The 16,898-nt window shown below is 43.7% G+C and overlaps 1 protein-coding gene across 5 annotated transcripts in view; it reads right to left on the bottom strand.

Annotated features, from left to right (window-relative positions):
* The window catches only part of dnmt3ab (DNA (cytosine-5-)-methyltransferase 3 alpha b), a 71,007-nt gene that overhangs the window by 29,356 nt on the left and 24,753 nt on the right, over nt 1-16,898 (bottom strand). For 2 of the 5 annotated variants that reach the window (XM_047344930.1, XM_047344929.1), the window contains exon 6: nt 7,612-7,758. The exons of 1 other annotated variant lie outside the window; for it this stretch is intronic. In XM_047344930.1, coding sequence (XP_047200886.1) covers nt 7,612-7,758 — 147 coding nt within the window. Of the gene's footprint in view, nt 1-790; nt 897-7,611; nt 7,759-16,898 lie in introns of those variants that run through there. 2 more of the 5 variants (XM_047344932.1, XM_047344933.1) reach the window with 2 other exon arrangements.

Here is a 16,898-nt window from a genome sequence, read left to right as displayed (position 1 = left end):
TCGGCAAACAAAATTCTGATCGGTGCATCTCTAATAAAAACTGCATTTAGCAACACCAGGCATATTCAAGTCTGCATGAAATCAAATTTCTGCAGAATCATAGCAGACATCTTACAAATATTGTCAGAAATGTAGCAGGGTTACAGTTGTCGTTAATCAGATTTTTAACACAGATCTCTAGAAAAGCTTTCTAACTAGCTAAAGTTATGCAATTCCACATTTGGGTCTTGTTATTCTGCCTCATTCCAGGAGATGACTAAGAATGATACTTAGCTAGCTGTTAATATATAAAGAGACGTCTTCATCAAACAACATGTGAAGTTACTGAAATAACTAACAGAGACATCTGCTTGGTTTATTCCTAACATTTTAAAAATATTTAATCAATAGTTTTCAACGAAATCTGCATTAATCAAGCAGAACAGAGTCTGCACAAATGGGAGGGAAATTACTTTAAGGCAAACACAACAACTCTAACCTTTTCCTGTTTAAAAGTTATGAATTCCCTAGAAACAGTCTTTTTGAAAATGTATCAAAAATCATGCTGCACATATTTTTCACAAGAGCAACTTTCTTTTTCAAGCCTGCAACTTTTTCCCAAACATGGATAAAGTCTGCGCTCCTTCCTTTTTTAAAGAGGCAGGTTCTCTTTAAGCCATGCCGCACAGATGGTCCACAACAACTCTCGCGGAAATACCTTATGTCAGCATATTCTCCTCACAGTAAGTAGGCTGTTCAGAAATACACACTATCGCCATGTGTTATCAATAAAACAATACAGAGAACATACCCATAAACGCCAGTGTGCTAACCTCATAATCCAGCGTGGGGCTTGGGTTTGTTCACCCCCACACTTGGGGTGGAAGAGAGCGCTTAAGAAAAACAAGAAAAAAAAGCCCCACATGAACATTTCTTTGTCTGGGGACTTCAGGGTCAGGTGATTGCTATGGCAGTTCTGGTTGGCTAGACAGGACTTGCAAATGTTAGGGGCCAGGAGGCTGAGTGTAGCTGGATATTTGCAGCAAACTTCATCTTCACCCTCATATCCATAGCACAAAGTTCATTTCAGTAGCTGGGGGAGGGGTGCAGAAAAGGATGGTGGAAGGAAACGAATAGGGAGAAAAGGAGAAGTTCACTGTAACACATGTAACGCACAAAAAAAAGTAAAGCGCAATGAATTTAACCAAACCACCACGCTGTCCGTGCTGCAGGAGCATACAACAGTAAGATCCTCTGCAGGACAAGTAGACGAACTCAGAGGGTGACTTTGATGCCAAAGCAAACTACTGTTTATGCAAATCATATAAATTTTTACAATGTGCCAGATAAGAAAAGAGCACAACAAAATAGCGCTTAGGAAATCCTCATTGTGCTTCAATTTCAGGAAAATCCACCTCTGTTTAAAAAGCCTTAAATACACACTTGACTCATATTTTACGGCACTTCATATGTAGGAGCCCGACATATGCTGCTAATTTGGCAATATTTCCTCCCAGGAGACACTTTTATGCTTTTATGACCGCTACTGGGGCTGAGTGGGAGAGAAGCAGAAAAAAAACGGAAAACTCTGTGTTGATATTGTAAAGATTTCCTTTATGGAACAGTACATCGCTTTGACAACATAGGCTTTAGTAGGTAATGTAAAGTATATGCATTTACAAGAATTATATCCAAGCTGAATAAAGGTTTAAACAGGAACAAACAATTTGGGATAAGTTATAGTTTGGGACGGTAACAGTGACAAATTGTTTTAGCGATATCGTAAAGGATTCAGTGGCTGCTGTGGAGCTCACACTCATTTTCTTTCTATTTACTTTTTTGGTTGTTATTTAAAAGTTTCTTTGTACCTTATTATGTGTTAATGTTTTGAGAATTTCTCATCTATTTATTGCTTTTAGAATCCTGTAAGCTAAATTAATGCTAGTCTGCTTTCTTCCATCTATGATTATAAGCTACATTTTAACTTTTAATAGTCTGTTATTAATTCAACTTTATTACCAGATCAGGGTCCCTCCTCCGGGTGGAGCCCAAGGCGTTCCCAGGTCAGCCGAGAGACATAGTCCCTCCAGCGTGTCCTGGGCCGTCCCCTGGGCCTCCTCCCGGTGGGACGTGCCTGGAACAACTCCCGAGGTTTGCGTCCAGGAGGCATCCGGTATAGATGTCCGAGCCACCTCAACTGGCTCCCCTCGATGTGGAGCAGCGGCTCTACTCCGAGCCCCACCTGGATGGCCGAGCTGCTCACCCTATCTCTAAGGGAGTGCCCGGCCACCCTACGGAGGAACCTCATTTCAGCCGCTTGTATCCGGGATCTCGTTCTTTCGGTCATGACCCAAAGTTCATGGCCATAGGTGAGGGTAGGAATGTAGACCGACCAGTAAATCGAGAGTTTTGCTTTTCGGCTCAGCTCTCTCTTCACCACAACGGACCAGCACAGTGCCCCCATTACTGCGGCAGCCGCACCGATCCGTCTGTCGATCTCCCGCTCCATTCTTCCCTCACTCGTGAACAAGAACCCGAGATACTTGAACTCCTCCACTTGAGGCAGGAACTCCCCTCCAACCTGAAGAGGACAAGCCACCCTTTTCCGGTCGAGAACCATGGCCTATGACTTGGAGGAGCTGATCTTCATCCCAGCCGCTTCACACTCGGCTGCGAACCGCCACAGCGCATGCTGTAGGTCTTGGCTAGAGGGGGCAAGCAGGACCACGTCATCTGCAAAAAGAAGAGACGAAATCCACTGGTCCCCAAACCAGACAGACCCCTTCCGGCGCTTGGCTGCGTCTAGAAATCCTGTCCATAAAAGTTATGAACAGGACCGGTGACAAAGGGCAGCCCTGCCAGAGTCCAACATGCACCGGGAACAGGTCCGACTTAGAGCCAGCAATGCGGACCAAACTCCTGCTCCACTTGTACAGAGACCGGATGGCCCCTAATAAAGGGCCCCCGATTCCATACTCCTGGAGCACCCCCCACAGGGCATCACGAGGGACACAGTCAAATGCCTTCTCCAGGTCCACAAACACATGTGAACCGGTTGGGCAAACTCCCATGAACCCTCGAGTACCCTGTAGAGGGTATAGAGCTGTTCCAGTGTTCCACGGCCGGGACGAAAACCACACATCTCCTGAAGCCGGGGTTCGACTATCGTCCGGACTCTCCTCTCCAATACCCTGGCATAGGCCTTACCAGGGAAGGTGAGGAGTGTGATCCCCCTGTAGTTGGAACACACCCTCCGGTCACCCTTCTTATGAAGGGGGACCACCACCCCTGTCTGCCAGTCCAGAGGCACTGTCCCCGACCGCCACGCAATGTTGAAGAGGCGTGTCAACCATGACAGCCGTACAACATCCAGAGACTTGAGGTACTCAGAGCGGATCTCATCCACCCCCAAAGCCCTGCCACCGCGGAGCTTTTTAACCACCTCGGTGACTTCAGCCTGGGTGATGAAAGAGTCTAACCCCGAGTCCCCAGCCTCTGTTTCCACCAGGGAATGCGTGATGGCAGGATTGAGGAGATCCTCGAAGTACTCCTTCCACCGCCTGATAATGTCCTCAGTCGAGGTCAGCAACCTCCCACACCCACTATAAACAGTGTTGGCGAAGCACTGCTTCCCCCTGCTGAGGCGCCGGACGGTGTGCCAGAATCGCTTCAAGGCCAACCGGTAGTCCTTCTCCATGGCCTCGCAGAACTCCTGCCAGGCCCATGTTTTTGCCTCTGCCACAGCCCGGGCCGCAGCACGCTTGGCCTCACGGTACCAGTCAGCCGCCTCAGGAGTCCCACAAGCCAACCACAGCTGATAGGACTCCTTCTTCAGCTTGACAGCATCCCTTACTGCCGGTGTCCACCACCGGGTTCTGGGATTGCCGCCACAACAGGCACCGCAGACCTTACGGCCGCAACTACGGGCAGCAGCATTCACAATAGATGCGGAGAACATGGTCCACTCGGACTCTACGTCTCCAACATCCCCGGAATCTGGTCAAAGCTCTCCTGGAGGTGGGAGTTGAATACATCCCTGGCCGAGGGCTCCGCCAGGCGTTCCCAGCAGACCCTCAATATGCGCTTGGGCCTGCCAAGTCTGTCCGGCTTTCTCCTCCTCCAGCGGATCCAACTCACCACCAGGTGGTGATTGGTGGACAGCTCAGCCCCTCTCCTCACCCGAGTGTCCAAAACATGCGGCCGAAGGTCTGATGATACGACAACAAAGTCGATCATTGACCTCCTGCCTGGGGTGTCCTGGTGCCAAGTGCACTGATGGACACCCTTATGTTTGAACATGGTGTTCATTATGGACAATCCGTGACTAGCACAGAAGTCCAATAACAAAACACCACTCGGATTCAGATCGGGGAGGCCATTCCTCCCGATCATGCCTCTCCAGGTTTCACTGTTGTTTCCCACGTGGGCGTTGAAGTCCCCCAGCAGAATAAGGGAGTCCCCGGGAGGGCCACTATCCAGCAATCCCGACAGGGACGCCAAGAAGACCAGGTACTCCGCACTACTGCCCGGCCCGTAGGCCGAAATGACAGTCAGAGACCTGTCCCCAACCCGAAGGCGCAGGGATGTGACCCTCTCATCCACTGGGGTAAACCCCAACATGAGATGGCTGAGCTGGGGGGCAACAAGCAAACCCACACCAGCCCGCCGCCTCGCCCCATGGGCCACTCCAGAGTAGAAGAGAGTGCAACCCCTCTCAAGGAGATGGGTTCCAGAGCCCACGCTGTGCGTAGAGGTGAGCCCGACTATTTCTAGTCGATATCTCTCGACCTCCCGCACAAGCTCAGGCTCCTTCCCACCCAGCGAGGTGACATTCCACGTCCCTAGAGCCAGTCTAAGCATCCGGGGATCAGGCCGCTGAGGTCTCCACCTTCGTCCGCCGCCCAATACTCTTTGCACCGGTCCCTCACAGTTCCCCCTGCAGGTGGTGGGCCCACTGGGGGATGGCCTCGGGTCTCTCGTTCGGGCTTGGCCCGCGAGGAGCAACCCGGCCACCAGGCGTTCTCCGGCGAGTCCCGACCCCAGGCCTGGCTCCAGGGTAGGACCCTGGTTCCGCCGTACCGGGCAACTTCACCTGCCTCGATATATTAGTCCTCATGAAAGATTCTTGAACCGCTCTTTGTCTGACCCGTCACCTAGAGCCTGTTTGCCATGGGAGACCCTACCAGGGGCATTTAAGCCCCAGACAACATAGCCTCTAGGATCATTTGAGCACTCAAACCCCTCCACCACCTTAAGGTGGGGCTTCCAGGAGGGGGAATGTTAATTCGTTTAAAATTAAAATCTCAAACTTTTTCAGTTTAACATATTTATTTTTCAATATTTAAACTTTTATGAATATATCAAATTAACAGCCAGCTGTTTGTATTGTAACATCTCAGTTGCTTCAAACATTTCTTCTCCCATGTTTCTGGCTGCAGACGACGAGTCGCTAACAAATGCAGGCGTGTTAACAGTGTCGAATGCAAGAGTTGTAGCTGTAGATCTGAGGCTGATGAAAGTTGTGCACTCTTCAGCCTTGAGAAAAATCTGGTGCTTCACCAGGTGCTTCCTCAGATTAGAAGTATTCCCACCACTGACCTTGCACTTCACATCACAAATATTGCAGCGAGCGTAATCTGCATCGCAGTTTGAAAAATGGAGCCATATTCTCGAGCACTTTCTATCAGCCATGCTTTGTTGACGTGCAAGCGGCTACTGACGTCATTATGCTCTTGTGCGTGCAATGCTGTGTTTATGTCTGGAATGGAAAATCGCGACAGTCACGATTATGTGTTTAGGTACCAAAAAATGGTACCGTTTGATTTTACGTGACTTGGTACCGCGGTACCGACGGAACATTGCCGTTGTGCCAGAAAAACGTTTTCCCCAGCTTCAGTCTGATGTAAAAACACCTCTGTGTTTGTTTTCCTAAACTGATCATTAAACACAGACATGTCTGCCTCCATCTAACATACAAATGAGTGTGCAAAGATGGACATCTATGCTGCAGGGTGAGCCACTTGATGATGATAATAGTCAGTACCTTAGATTGGATCAACAGGTTCTAGAGTTTGTCCGCTTTTTCCTTGATTCACAAATTGATGTTTGAGGTTAGAATGCCAACACAAATCAATCAAGTAGACGAAGATTAGTTCAAAATATCTGAATCCAACAAAAACATTTCTAAACAAGACCCTGATTAGGGAAACCATTTAAGCTCTGTTCAACTAAACTTAGTTTAGCTTGACCTAACTGAACTCTACTCAGTTTAACTCAGTTAAATTCAACGTAACTCACCTTAGTTTGATTCAGCTCAGTTTACTTCAGTTTAGCTTAACATAACTCAATTTACCAAAATTTAACTTAGTTTAACACAGTTTAATCCAACTCAATCAGTTTAACCCAATTTAAATCAACTTTACTCAACTTAAACTTAAATCAGTTTAACACATTTTAATTCAACTCAAGTTAATTTGACTTTGCTGGACTTAACACAGTTCAGCTAAATTTAACTTAACCCAACTCAGTTTAACTCAATTCAACTCAACTTAGTTTAGTTCATCTCAATTTACCTCAGTTTAGCTCAACCTAATTCAATTTACCTCAATTTCACTCAGTTTGACAGAGTTTAATCCAACTCAGCTCAGTTTAACTCAACTTAGCTGAACTTGACTCAATTTGCCTCAATTTAACTCAGTTTAACTCAATTTAATTCAACTCAACTTAATTTGACTCAGCTAGACTTGCACAGTTCAACTAAGTTTAACTAAGTTTAACTTCAATTTAACAAACCTCAATTTAATTCAGCTCAGCTCAACTTTAAACTAAGTTGAGTTTAACTCAATTTAACGCAATTTAATTCACCTCTACTCAACTTGGTGTACCTCAACTTACCTCAGTTTACGTCAGTTTTCCTCAATGTAATTCAACTCAAGTGAATTTAACTAGTATTAGCACAACTTAATTTAACGAGGTTTAATTCAACTGAACTCAGTTTAACTGAACTTAACAGTGTTTAACTCTTTAATTCAACACAACTGAACTAAGTTTAACAACTCGAATAAAATTCAACTCAACTTAATGTGACTCAGCTAGATAACTCAGTTCAACTCAGTTTGAGCTAACCCAGTTAAATTTAATTTAACTCGGCTCAGTCTCAGTCAGTTCAACTCATACTGATTATAACTCAACTCCATTTAATTTAGCTTAAACCAACATAAACCAGCTTAAATTAACTGAATTTCAAAAACTCAATCTCGTTTATCTCAACTCATCTCAGATGTTTCTAACAAAAAACATTACATGCTGTGATCAATTTTTTTAACATTCACTTGCCTCTGCAGTAAGACATGAAAAGCATGGAGAACAGCGTAAATCTAAATTGAATGTTTAATGCAGGACAGCATGAACCAGATGTGACCCACAAAAGACAAGAGGAGAGCAATGGAAAGCAGAAGCCAACTGAGGAAATTTCACTGAAATAAATGGTACCTTCATGAAATATCAAATGACACATCAAATACACTTGGTCGTGAATGGACCCGGGGCCCTTTCTTTGATTCTAGAAGCTTCGGTCAACGCTTGCCCCTCCCCCTGAGTCTGTGGTGGCTGGTTTAGAGTTGGGGTACTCACCTCCATCTTCCACTTGGCCATCAACTCCTCCCTGGTCCGCTTGTTAATGTAATAAGGGTCACCAGCCTGGAAGGTTATTCTGGGCATTGGCCTCTGTCGAAGGCTGATCTCCCAACCAACTCCCCCTCGTAGCCTGCCTCGACCTCCCTGTTTAAGGTATGAAAAAACAAATTAGCTACTTGTTTTTGAATCAACCTATGAATTAAGTAGAGATCTGTAGCAAAACTGTTCATCTAGCCAGTCACCATATTTTATGTGAGAGATTCTATTTAAAATGGGTAGTTTGGTGATCTAACTGGGCTAACTTGAAGTAAACTGGTTAATTTTATAAAGGGAGGTCACAGTGTCTAAGAACGTTGGCAATAGTTTAAAAAACATTGGAACAAACATTTTTGAGATGCTCCCAAGTGTATTTGATATTTCAAATCTATAGACCATTAGGTACCATTTCTTTCACCAGTTTTAAGAGGGAAGAGCACTTCGCGGTTCCTGGATCTCCAGTCAAAAGCAAACATTTTTTTAAAATATACAATATATATTTTAGAATGATTTGTGTCTAAAAGCTGTATGAAAAGACCTCTACTTCAAATCAGATATTTTTAGAAAGTCAATATAAACAAATGTATAAATAAGAAATACATTTGGACCTTTGGACTAGCTGCTTCTTCTCACCGGTAAAAACACGGACCTCCGCGGATCAGCGGTTCTCTGCTTCACCGAGACATGGCTGAGTGAAAACATCCCGGACCGCGCACTGCTGTTGCCGGACTTCCAGCTGCTCAGAGTGGATCGCAGCGCGGAACTATCGGGGAAGAGGCGAGGAGGCGGAATCTGCTTTTATATAAACGAAGGTTGGTGCAGAGACATAAAAGTGCTGGGAAAAACATGTAGCCCGGATCTGGAGACATTTTCCATAATCTGTAAACCGTTTTATTCACCGAGAGAGTTTTCCTCGTTTATAATGATTGGCTCATATTTTCCACCGCATGGCTGCACTTCTGCCGCGGAAAAACATCTTGCTGAGCTGATTACAGACGTGGAGAAAAAAAACATGGACTCTTTCATCATAATACTGGGAGATTTTAACAGAGCAAACCTCTCAAATGAACTCCCCAAATACAGACAGCATATTAAGTGTCCCACCAGAGACAAAAACACACTGGACCATTGTTACACAGCTTTAAAGGACTCATATCATGCTGTTACCAGGGCTGCTCTGGGTTTTTCGGATCATTATCTAATCCACCTCATCCCAACCTACAGACAGAGACTAAGAGCTTCCAAATCCAAGGTTCACACTGTTAAGAAGTGGACTGAGGAATCAAAGCGGATGCTACAGGCCTGCTTTGAATGCACAGACTGGACTGTTTTTGAAACCTCAGCCACTGACCTAAACCAACTAACTGATGTGGTGACATCATACATCAGTTTCTGTGAGGACATGTGTGTACAGACCAAGACCTTCTGCACCTTTGGGAACAATAAGCCATGGTTTACTCCACACCTCAGGAATCTGCGCTGGGAAAAGGAAGAAGCTCACAGCAGTGGAGATTGGGCGCGGTACAGGCAGGCCAGGAACAAACTAACAAAAGAGATCAAAGCAGCCAAGAGAAGCTACAGTGAGAAGCTTAAGAACAGCCTTTCTACTGGTGACACTTCAGCTGTATGGACTGGTCTGAGAAACCTGACTGCCTACAAGAGCCCCTCCACCCATCCTGAACACAGTCGTCTCCTGGCCAACCGTCTGAATGGCTTCTACTGCAGACATGACAAGAAGCCATTCACACCTCAAATTATCCCCTCTACATCCCATTCAGGAACAAATTCCTCCCATAAAGCAACCAACCCCCCACCATCAGATCCTCTGCCTGCACTAAAGATCTCAGAGGAAGAGGTAAATAGGCTCTTTCAGCGCATGAAAACAAAGAAAGCTGGAGGACCTGATAACGTCTCCCCATCATGTCTGAAAGCCTGTGCACATCAACTCGCTCCGATCTTCAGAAGGATCTTCAACAAGTCACTGGAGACGTGTGAGGTCCCCTCCTGCCTCAAACGATCCACCATCTCATCCGGTTCCCAAGAAACCCACCATCGTAGGATTAAATGACTACAGGCCTCTAGCCCTGACGTCTGTGATCATGAAGTCCTTTGAGTGGCTGGTGTTGAAGCACCTGAAAGACATCTCAGGCCCCCTGTTGGACCCCCTGCAATTTGCTTACCGAGCAAACAGGTCGGCAGATGATGCTGTTAACCTAGGTCTACACTTCATCCTGCAACACCTCAACCGTCCAGGGACGTACGCCAGAATCCTGTTTGTAGACTTCAGCTCGGCCTTCAACACTATCATACCAGACATCCTCCACCAGAAGCTCACCCAGCTCAACGTCCCAGCCTCCACTTGTCAGTGGATCAACAGCTTCCTGACGGAGCAGGTGAGACTGGGGAGCATCTTCTCCCGATCCACATCAATAAGTACTGGTGCCCCCCAGGGGTGTGTTCTATCCCCACTCCTCTTCTCTTTTTACACAAATGACTGCACCTCATCGGACTTGTCCGTGAAACTCCTTAAGTTTGCAGACGACACCACTGTCATTGGACTGATCCAGGACGGTGATGAGTCTGCATACAGACAGCAGGTGGATCGGCTGGTACACTGGTGCGGTCAGAACTACCTTGAACTGAACCCACTCAAGACTGTGGAAATGGTGGTGGACTTTCGGAGAACACCACCCCCATACACCCCCCTCACCATCCTCAACAACACTGTATCGGCCGTGGACCACTTCAGGTTCTTAGGAACCACCATCTCTGAGGACCTGAGATGGTCTTCACACATAGACACTGTTCGAAAGAAGGCCCAGCAGAGACTGTACTTCCTGAGGCAACTCAAGAAGTTCAACCTTCCACAGGAGCTGTTGGTCATCTTCTACACTGCCATCATTCAGTCTGTCCTGTCTTCATCCATCTCAGTGTGGTTTGGCTCATCCACAAAACAGGACAGGTCCAGACTGCAACGAATAACCAGGACTGCAGAGAGAATAATCAGGACTGACCTTCCCTCCATCCAGGACTTATACAGGTCTAGGGTCAAGAAAAGAGCTGCCAAAATCTCTGCCGACCCCACACACCCTGCACATATACTGTTCAGAGTTTTACCTTCAGGTGGCGCTACAGAGCACTGTTCACTAAAACCAGCCGCCACAGAGACAGTTTCTTCCCCCAGGCTGTTTCTCTGTTGAACATTCAATAGAGTACAGAACAACAGCATACAGATGTTGCAAATGCACCTTTTTTATTAGATATGTGTATATTGTACATTGTAAATTTGTATATTCTGTAATGCAGAATATTGCATTGTACATTGTATATTGTACATTGTAAATTGTAAATTTGTATATTCTGTAATGCAAAAACAGAACATAAGAGCAATGTGTACTGGAGGCAAATTCCTTGTTTGTATGTACGAACTTGGCAATAAAGCTGATTCTGATTTGATGTAGATTCTTGAGTCCTATTGGAATATTTGGTCATCAGCAGCATTTATGTTACACTGATGGTAAAATACCAAACAAGTCAGATCAAGCTACTATTTACGACTAAAGAGTAAGTCCCGTGTCTTCCATGCAAGTCTCGATGTCATGTCCCAAGTAAAGACATGCGAGGTTCAAAATATGTCCAAAGTTGAACTGTGACTCTTAAACAAGTAAATTGATAAAAAGGTCCTGAGCTAATACTAGTTTCCAAGAGTTATTCATTCAAATCTGGGGAGGAAGCTAAAGCATAGGGTGATAGCAAAGAGGCTGTCCAACATCATAGACTTGGAACTTATCATCAAAGAAAAATACTCGCAATACCAGTGGAAACTGGTCAGTAATTATAAGAAGGCTTTAATTGCTGTGATGCCGAAAAGAATTTGTCCATCATTATAGTGAACGCATACTTTCCCATGGTATAGTTTTTATCCTTTTGACCATGTCACAATTCTTGTAAGCAAATGAAAAAATCATGGGTATTTATGTTCACCAGCTGGCACTCACTTTCTCTCACTTTACAGACTTAATATTAGATGATTTTAAAAATTTAAAAAGCTTTTTAAATAACACCCATTCTGTTTGGCATACAGTGTCAAATATTTTCAACTCAAAGGCTCAAATCCTAGTTAAAGTCCAAGTCGAGTGTAAAAATAAAACAGAAACAAACTGTGTTGTAATCTTGTAGACTACAATTGTATGACTGAGGGGGGTGGGGGTGTACAGAGATACAGTACAGGTGGGTACTAAATGTTTGCAAACCTGAGTTTGTGTGTGCTTTAATTCTGAAAAAAGATTCACAGGCGGGTCTGATCCTAAAAAGCTTCACCAAGTAAACGGCATCTCTCTACACTCATGAGGTTTGTCAACATTTAAATTAACCTTTCTGCATGGATTTATGGTGAAGCTTGCCTTCATGTGGTGTGGCAAAAATCTAATTCAAAATGAGTCAGTAATTTCAAAAAACAATAAAGTTTGTCAGCTTCAACATTAAATAGTCTTTCTAGTGTATTCAATTACATAAATGATGAACGGGATTTGCAGATCAATTGCAGTCCCAATTTCATTGGAACTGTGGTTGTGGAAAAGGTCTATCAGATGCTTCACGTTAACAAACAGATTCTAATTACATAAACTTTGTAAAGAGGATCCATTTGTATTGCACGAGTCCGGCATAGAAGAATCGATAAATCTCTGTTGAGCTGAGGGGTTCTAGTGGAGGACGTATCGAGCCCACAGCCAGAGCCCTTCAACAGAAACCCTAAGATCCTTTTTTCATATTAACGACATAGTTTGTGTTTTGGTTAGCTTAAATTTGCTGTCCATCACTTGCTTTATAAATAAATTGACATTTACAATTAGAAGTTGTGGCAGACTTCAGCATATTTGTATTGACTACAAGCAAAATGTAATAATCAAATTCATTTTTAACTTCTGTGGGTGTTTTTCAACCCCAAATGAATCAGTTAAAGGGGTAAATTCCTCTGTTTCCTTTAATAATCTGCAGCATCACCCATTGATTAACAGACACCATTCATTGGTTCCTCCATGTCAGATTTTGATTTCCAGAGTAATGCTTTTCACAGAGCAAAACAATTAATAAAAATAAATAAATAAATAAAATAAATAAATAAACATCTGCAGCCTCATGCAAAAACAGATACAAACTGCTCCCATCTGTTGAACTTGATTGGTGGGTTTACTCCTGCATGTATTTAGTGCATTTTGTGTCATTGATCCAGTGCAGAAAGAAAACAAATAGCAAGAGAAAAACAGCTGCAGAAAATGAAGGAAAGCACACTGCTTTGTAAATGACCTCCTCAGGGTTTTACAATGTTCCTGGGACCTGACAGAGGTGTTGTTTGTTAAGATTCAGCTGCCTTTCCATGAATGTTACCGGAGTCAGTCAGTCATTTTCTACCGCTTATTCCATAGTGGGTCGCAGGGGAGCTGGTGCCTATCTCCAGCAGTCTATGGGCGAGAGGCAGGGTACACCCCGGACAGGTCGCCAGTCCATCGCAGGGCAACACACAAACAACCATGCACACACTCATTCATACACCTAAGGGCAATTTAGAGTGACCAATTAACCTAACAGGCATGTCTTTGGACTGTGGGAGGAAGCCGGAGTACCCGGTGAGAAACCACCCATGCACGGGGAGAACATGCAAACTCCATGCAGAAAGACCCCCGGTCGGGAATCAAACCCAGGACCTTCTTGCTGCAAGGCAACAGTGCTACCAACTGCGCCACCATGCAGCCCCTGTTACCGGAGTTCTTCGATAAAACGTTGCAAAGAAACCAAAGTCCATCGTGACACATACAGTCGAATGGACTCATACTGAAAGGTGGCTAAAACACAACTTATGGGGAAATGTATGATCTAATTTTGAGGTGTGCAAAAAAGGAACTTTGAAACACGTACGTGTGGCACCAGGACAGTTTATGCATCATGCAGCTCTACATTAAAACAAAAATGGCTTGTACAAAAGCCACAGCATATGAAATTTGCGTTCGACTAAAAGAAAATCATTTTAAAACATGACAAACACAAGGAACCATATTACATGGTTGCACCTGGAGGACGAACTAAAGCAGACAGGAAAACCTTTGAGCTATCGAAGTCAAAGCACCCCCTAAATCAGAAAAGGCGAAGCGAAGTACAGCGTTCATTGCAAATGTTACTGAGAAGGATCTGCCACCATTGAGAACTGATGGGAATTTGGGTTTTTGTGTCATGTAGCTTTCTTTGGATATATCCTACATGAAAGATATTTCACTGAACCGGTGACCCCCACGCACTACTACCACACCAAAACAGAGGGATAGAATCACTAAAGCAGGTAAGATAGCTCAAACATGTGTGGAAAGTGTGATCTCTTCTGCCATCCTCTGCTGGGGAAGCAGCAGCTGAGCCAGGGACTTAAAAAAGCTCAACAAGCTGATAAAAAAGGCTGGTTCTGTTCTGAGGACTCCTCTGGAACCTCTGAAGATCATTGTGGAAAGACGGATTCTTCAGAAAATGAAGAACATTATGGAGAACCTTGAGCATCCTCTTCATGAGACCGTAGTACAACAACGGAGTGTCTTCAGTCAGAGGCTCCTTCAGATCTGCTGTAAGACAGACCACTACAGGAGATCCTTCCTGCCCACAGCAATCAGCATCTACAACCACTCTTTGAAGAAACCTTCACAAAATGAGCTACAACATTTAATTTCCCTTTAGGATTAATAAAGTATTTCTGAATTTGAATTGAATTAAGAACTATATCTGGCAGCAAATCTGTGGTGGCCACCTGAGGAAGGCTGTGGACAAGAGATTCCTCACAGTCTGATAGATTTGGAGAACGTTTGCAAGGCAGAGCCAAGAAGTGGGACTCCTCTACCAAATAAGACTCAATGCTGAAATTGAATCAAAATGAGCTTCAACAAACTATAAGATTAAAGGTGCGCACATTTATGCAAGTGGGTTATAGCAGCTTTTTTCTCTTTCTAGCAGATTTGTTCATTTTTCACTTGAGTTGTAGATGTAGATCACATTTTAATAAGTGGAAAAGGTTTTGAAATTATTTATCATGGTCTAATTTTTTTACATCACGAAAACCTGGCTCTTTTAACAGGGTGGTGTACACTTTTGAGTGTAACTGTGTTATTTTTAGACGGTGTCCATAGCGTTCACAGTTAACACTGGTGTGGAGAAAATTTGACCTTGAAGCTACATATCCGTAATCCCCAGAACCATAGGAAATCAAAATGACCATTTTGCTACAGAATTCAAGCATACGATCATAGTTAACCTCAATATGCATGTCCGGTGTGAGGTTCTTTATGTTTTCCATTTCTTTTGAGAGCAGGGCCACTGTTCCCGCCATTTTTCAGTCTTACACTGACTGAAGTGTGCATTACATTCAATGTACAGAGTAGAAGTGGAACTGATCATTTGTCCACATCTCAGCAAGAATGTTACAATTTTCCTTTCCTTGATGTTTATTCTTGGCACTTACAGTCAGTCAAAACATCACTGCATATTCTTGGAAAACCAAATGCCCTACTAAAGAGACAATTTAACCTGTTAAGAACTTGAGCAGAGGGATGCCCATTTTTTTTGCCGGCTCCAAAAGTTGGTCAAACACCGCCAGATGCTTTTTTCCTAAATCCCTCGCAAGAGGAGGCTTTAATGTTTACAAAGCAATTTGCTTCATTAGTTTTTCACAAATACTTTTGGTTTTACAGCAATTTAAACACAAGATGATGCTTAGGGGTTCTTCAAGCATATCTGAGTCTACACGGGAAATCCTACAGGAAACACTTTTGCTTCTTCCCCACCCCCTTTGCGGGGACGTATCACAAGTCTTCGTATGATGTTTTCCAGTCACATAATTCCCGTGCTTAACCCAGGTTATAACTCTGGTAATAACGTTCGCGTTACACACAGCTTGTTTTAGGCACTGCTACACACATAGCTTGCTTGTTGTTTCGTGTTTTCCCGTGAATTTGAACATTATAATGTCGCAGAACAGTAAAACGAAGCCTTGGAAACAATTTTGCATTGCAGAGACCTTGAAGTGGAAGATTCTTCGGACAGCAGTGTGGATTTTGAAGTGGATGAAGATGAGAAACTTCTTCTCCGAGACCCAGTTCACTAGTAAGTTATAGTGTTACTTTTTATTTCCAGCAACTTTAATCTCAGTTATTTCAACAATGCTTTACCGATTTTTACTATTGTAACTACTGCTGTATAATTAGAACAAAAGGACCGCTGGGCTTGTTTGTGGAACTGGTTGAAGGCCTGTTATATAGCTGTTATATCACTGACACTTTACCAATACCACTGTTGCAGAATTACATTATTGCCTTTGTGTGTTATTTTATTATTTTTTGTGTAGAGTAGGAAATAATTTATAATCTGCAGCCAAGAGGAGGCAGGACCATCTGGCTTTGTAAGGACCCAGCCTCCCACCACTTCGGTTATCTTCTTCAAGGTGAGAAGTCTATTCTGCAAACTATTATGGACACAAAATAAACATGATGTGTCATTACAGTGTTACCATTGTGTTCCTAAGCCTATTATATGTCAGTGTCAGATGCAACTTCATTTTTAGCCATTTTTAATCATTTAGATCAATTAGGTCTTCAGCATATACTGTATCTTTCAGTTTCTGCAGTGACGATGGTGCAGAAGACAAAGAAGATGAGCATTATGAGCCACCTGCCCATTAGCTACGTAGTGCCTTAAGGCTCATAAAACGCAAGGTAGCGTCTGTCCCAAGAAAAAGGAGCCTCTCATCCAAGCCAACAAAGAGAGGTAAACAACTCCCGACGCGGGCAAGTCAGGCTACCTCTAGACCTGGTGATGACAACCCTGACCCTGTTGAAGCTGTTTTTTTAGTGCAAGCACCATCCAGACCATAATCAATAACACCAATTCAAATGCGGAAAGGACAATTTTAGCTGGCAAGACATTCCTATGGTCACCAAGTTTGTTTATATAGATTTTATCGCTAATTGTTGTTGCACATTTGTTAGCATTGCTTTTATTGATGGCTGTTTATTGCACATTTTTTATATCGTTTTTACAGATAATTGTTTTTGCACATTGATTTACATTGTTTTTATTAATGGCTGTTTTTTGCACACTTGTTTATATCGTTTTTCAGTGTTAGTTTTTTTTCCAATAAAATTCTACCAGTTGGAGATAAAAGGATACAATTTAGTTGGATTTCTTTCCATTGTTTTGATTTTATGTTGTGCACAATT

This window comes from Girardinichthys multiradiatus, chromosome 19, assembly GCF_021462225.1.
Source record: "Girardinichthys multiradiatus isolate DD_20200921_A chromosome 19, DD_fGirMul_XY1, whole genome shotgun sequence".
In the NCBI taxonomy this organism is placed as follows: domain Eukaryota; kingdom Metazoa; phylum Chordata; class Actinopteri; order Cyprinodontiformes; family Goodeidae; genus Girardinichthys; species Girardinichthys multiradiatus.
This window is presented reverse-complemented; position numbering and strand designations above follow the sequence as displayed.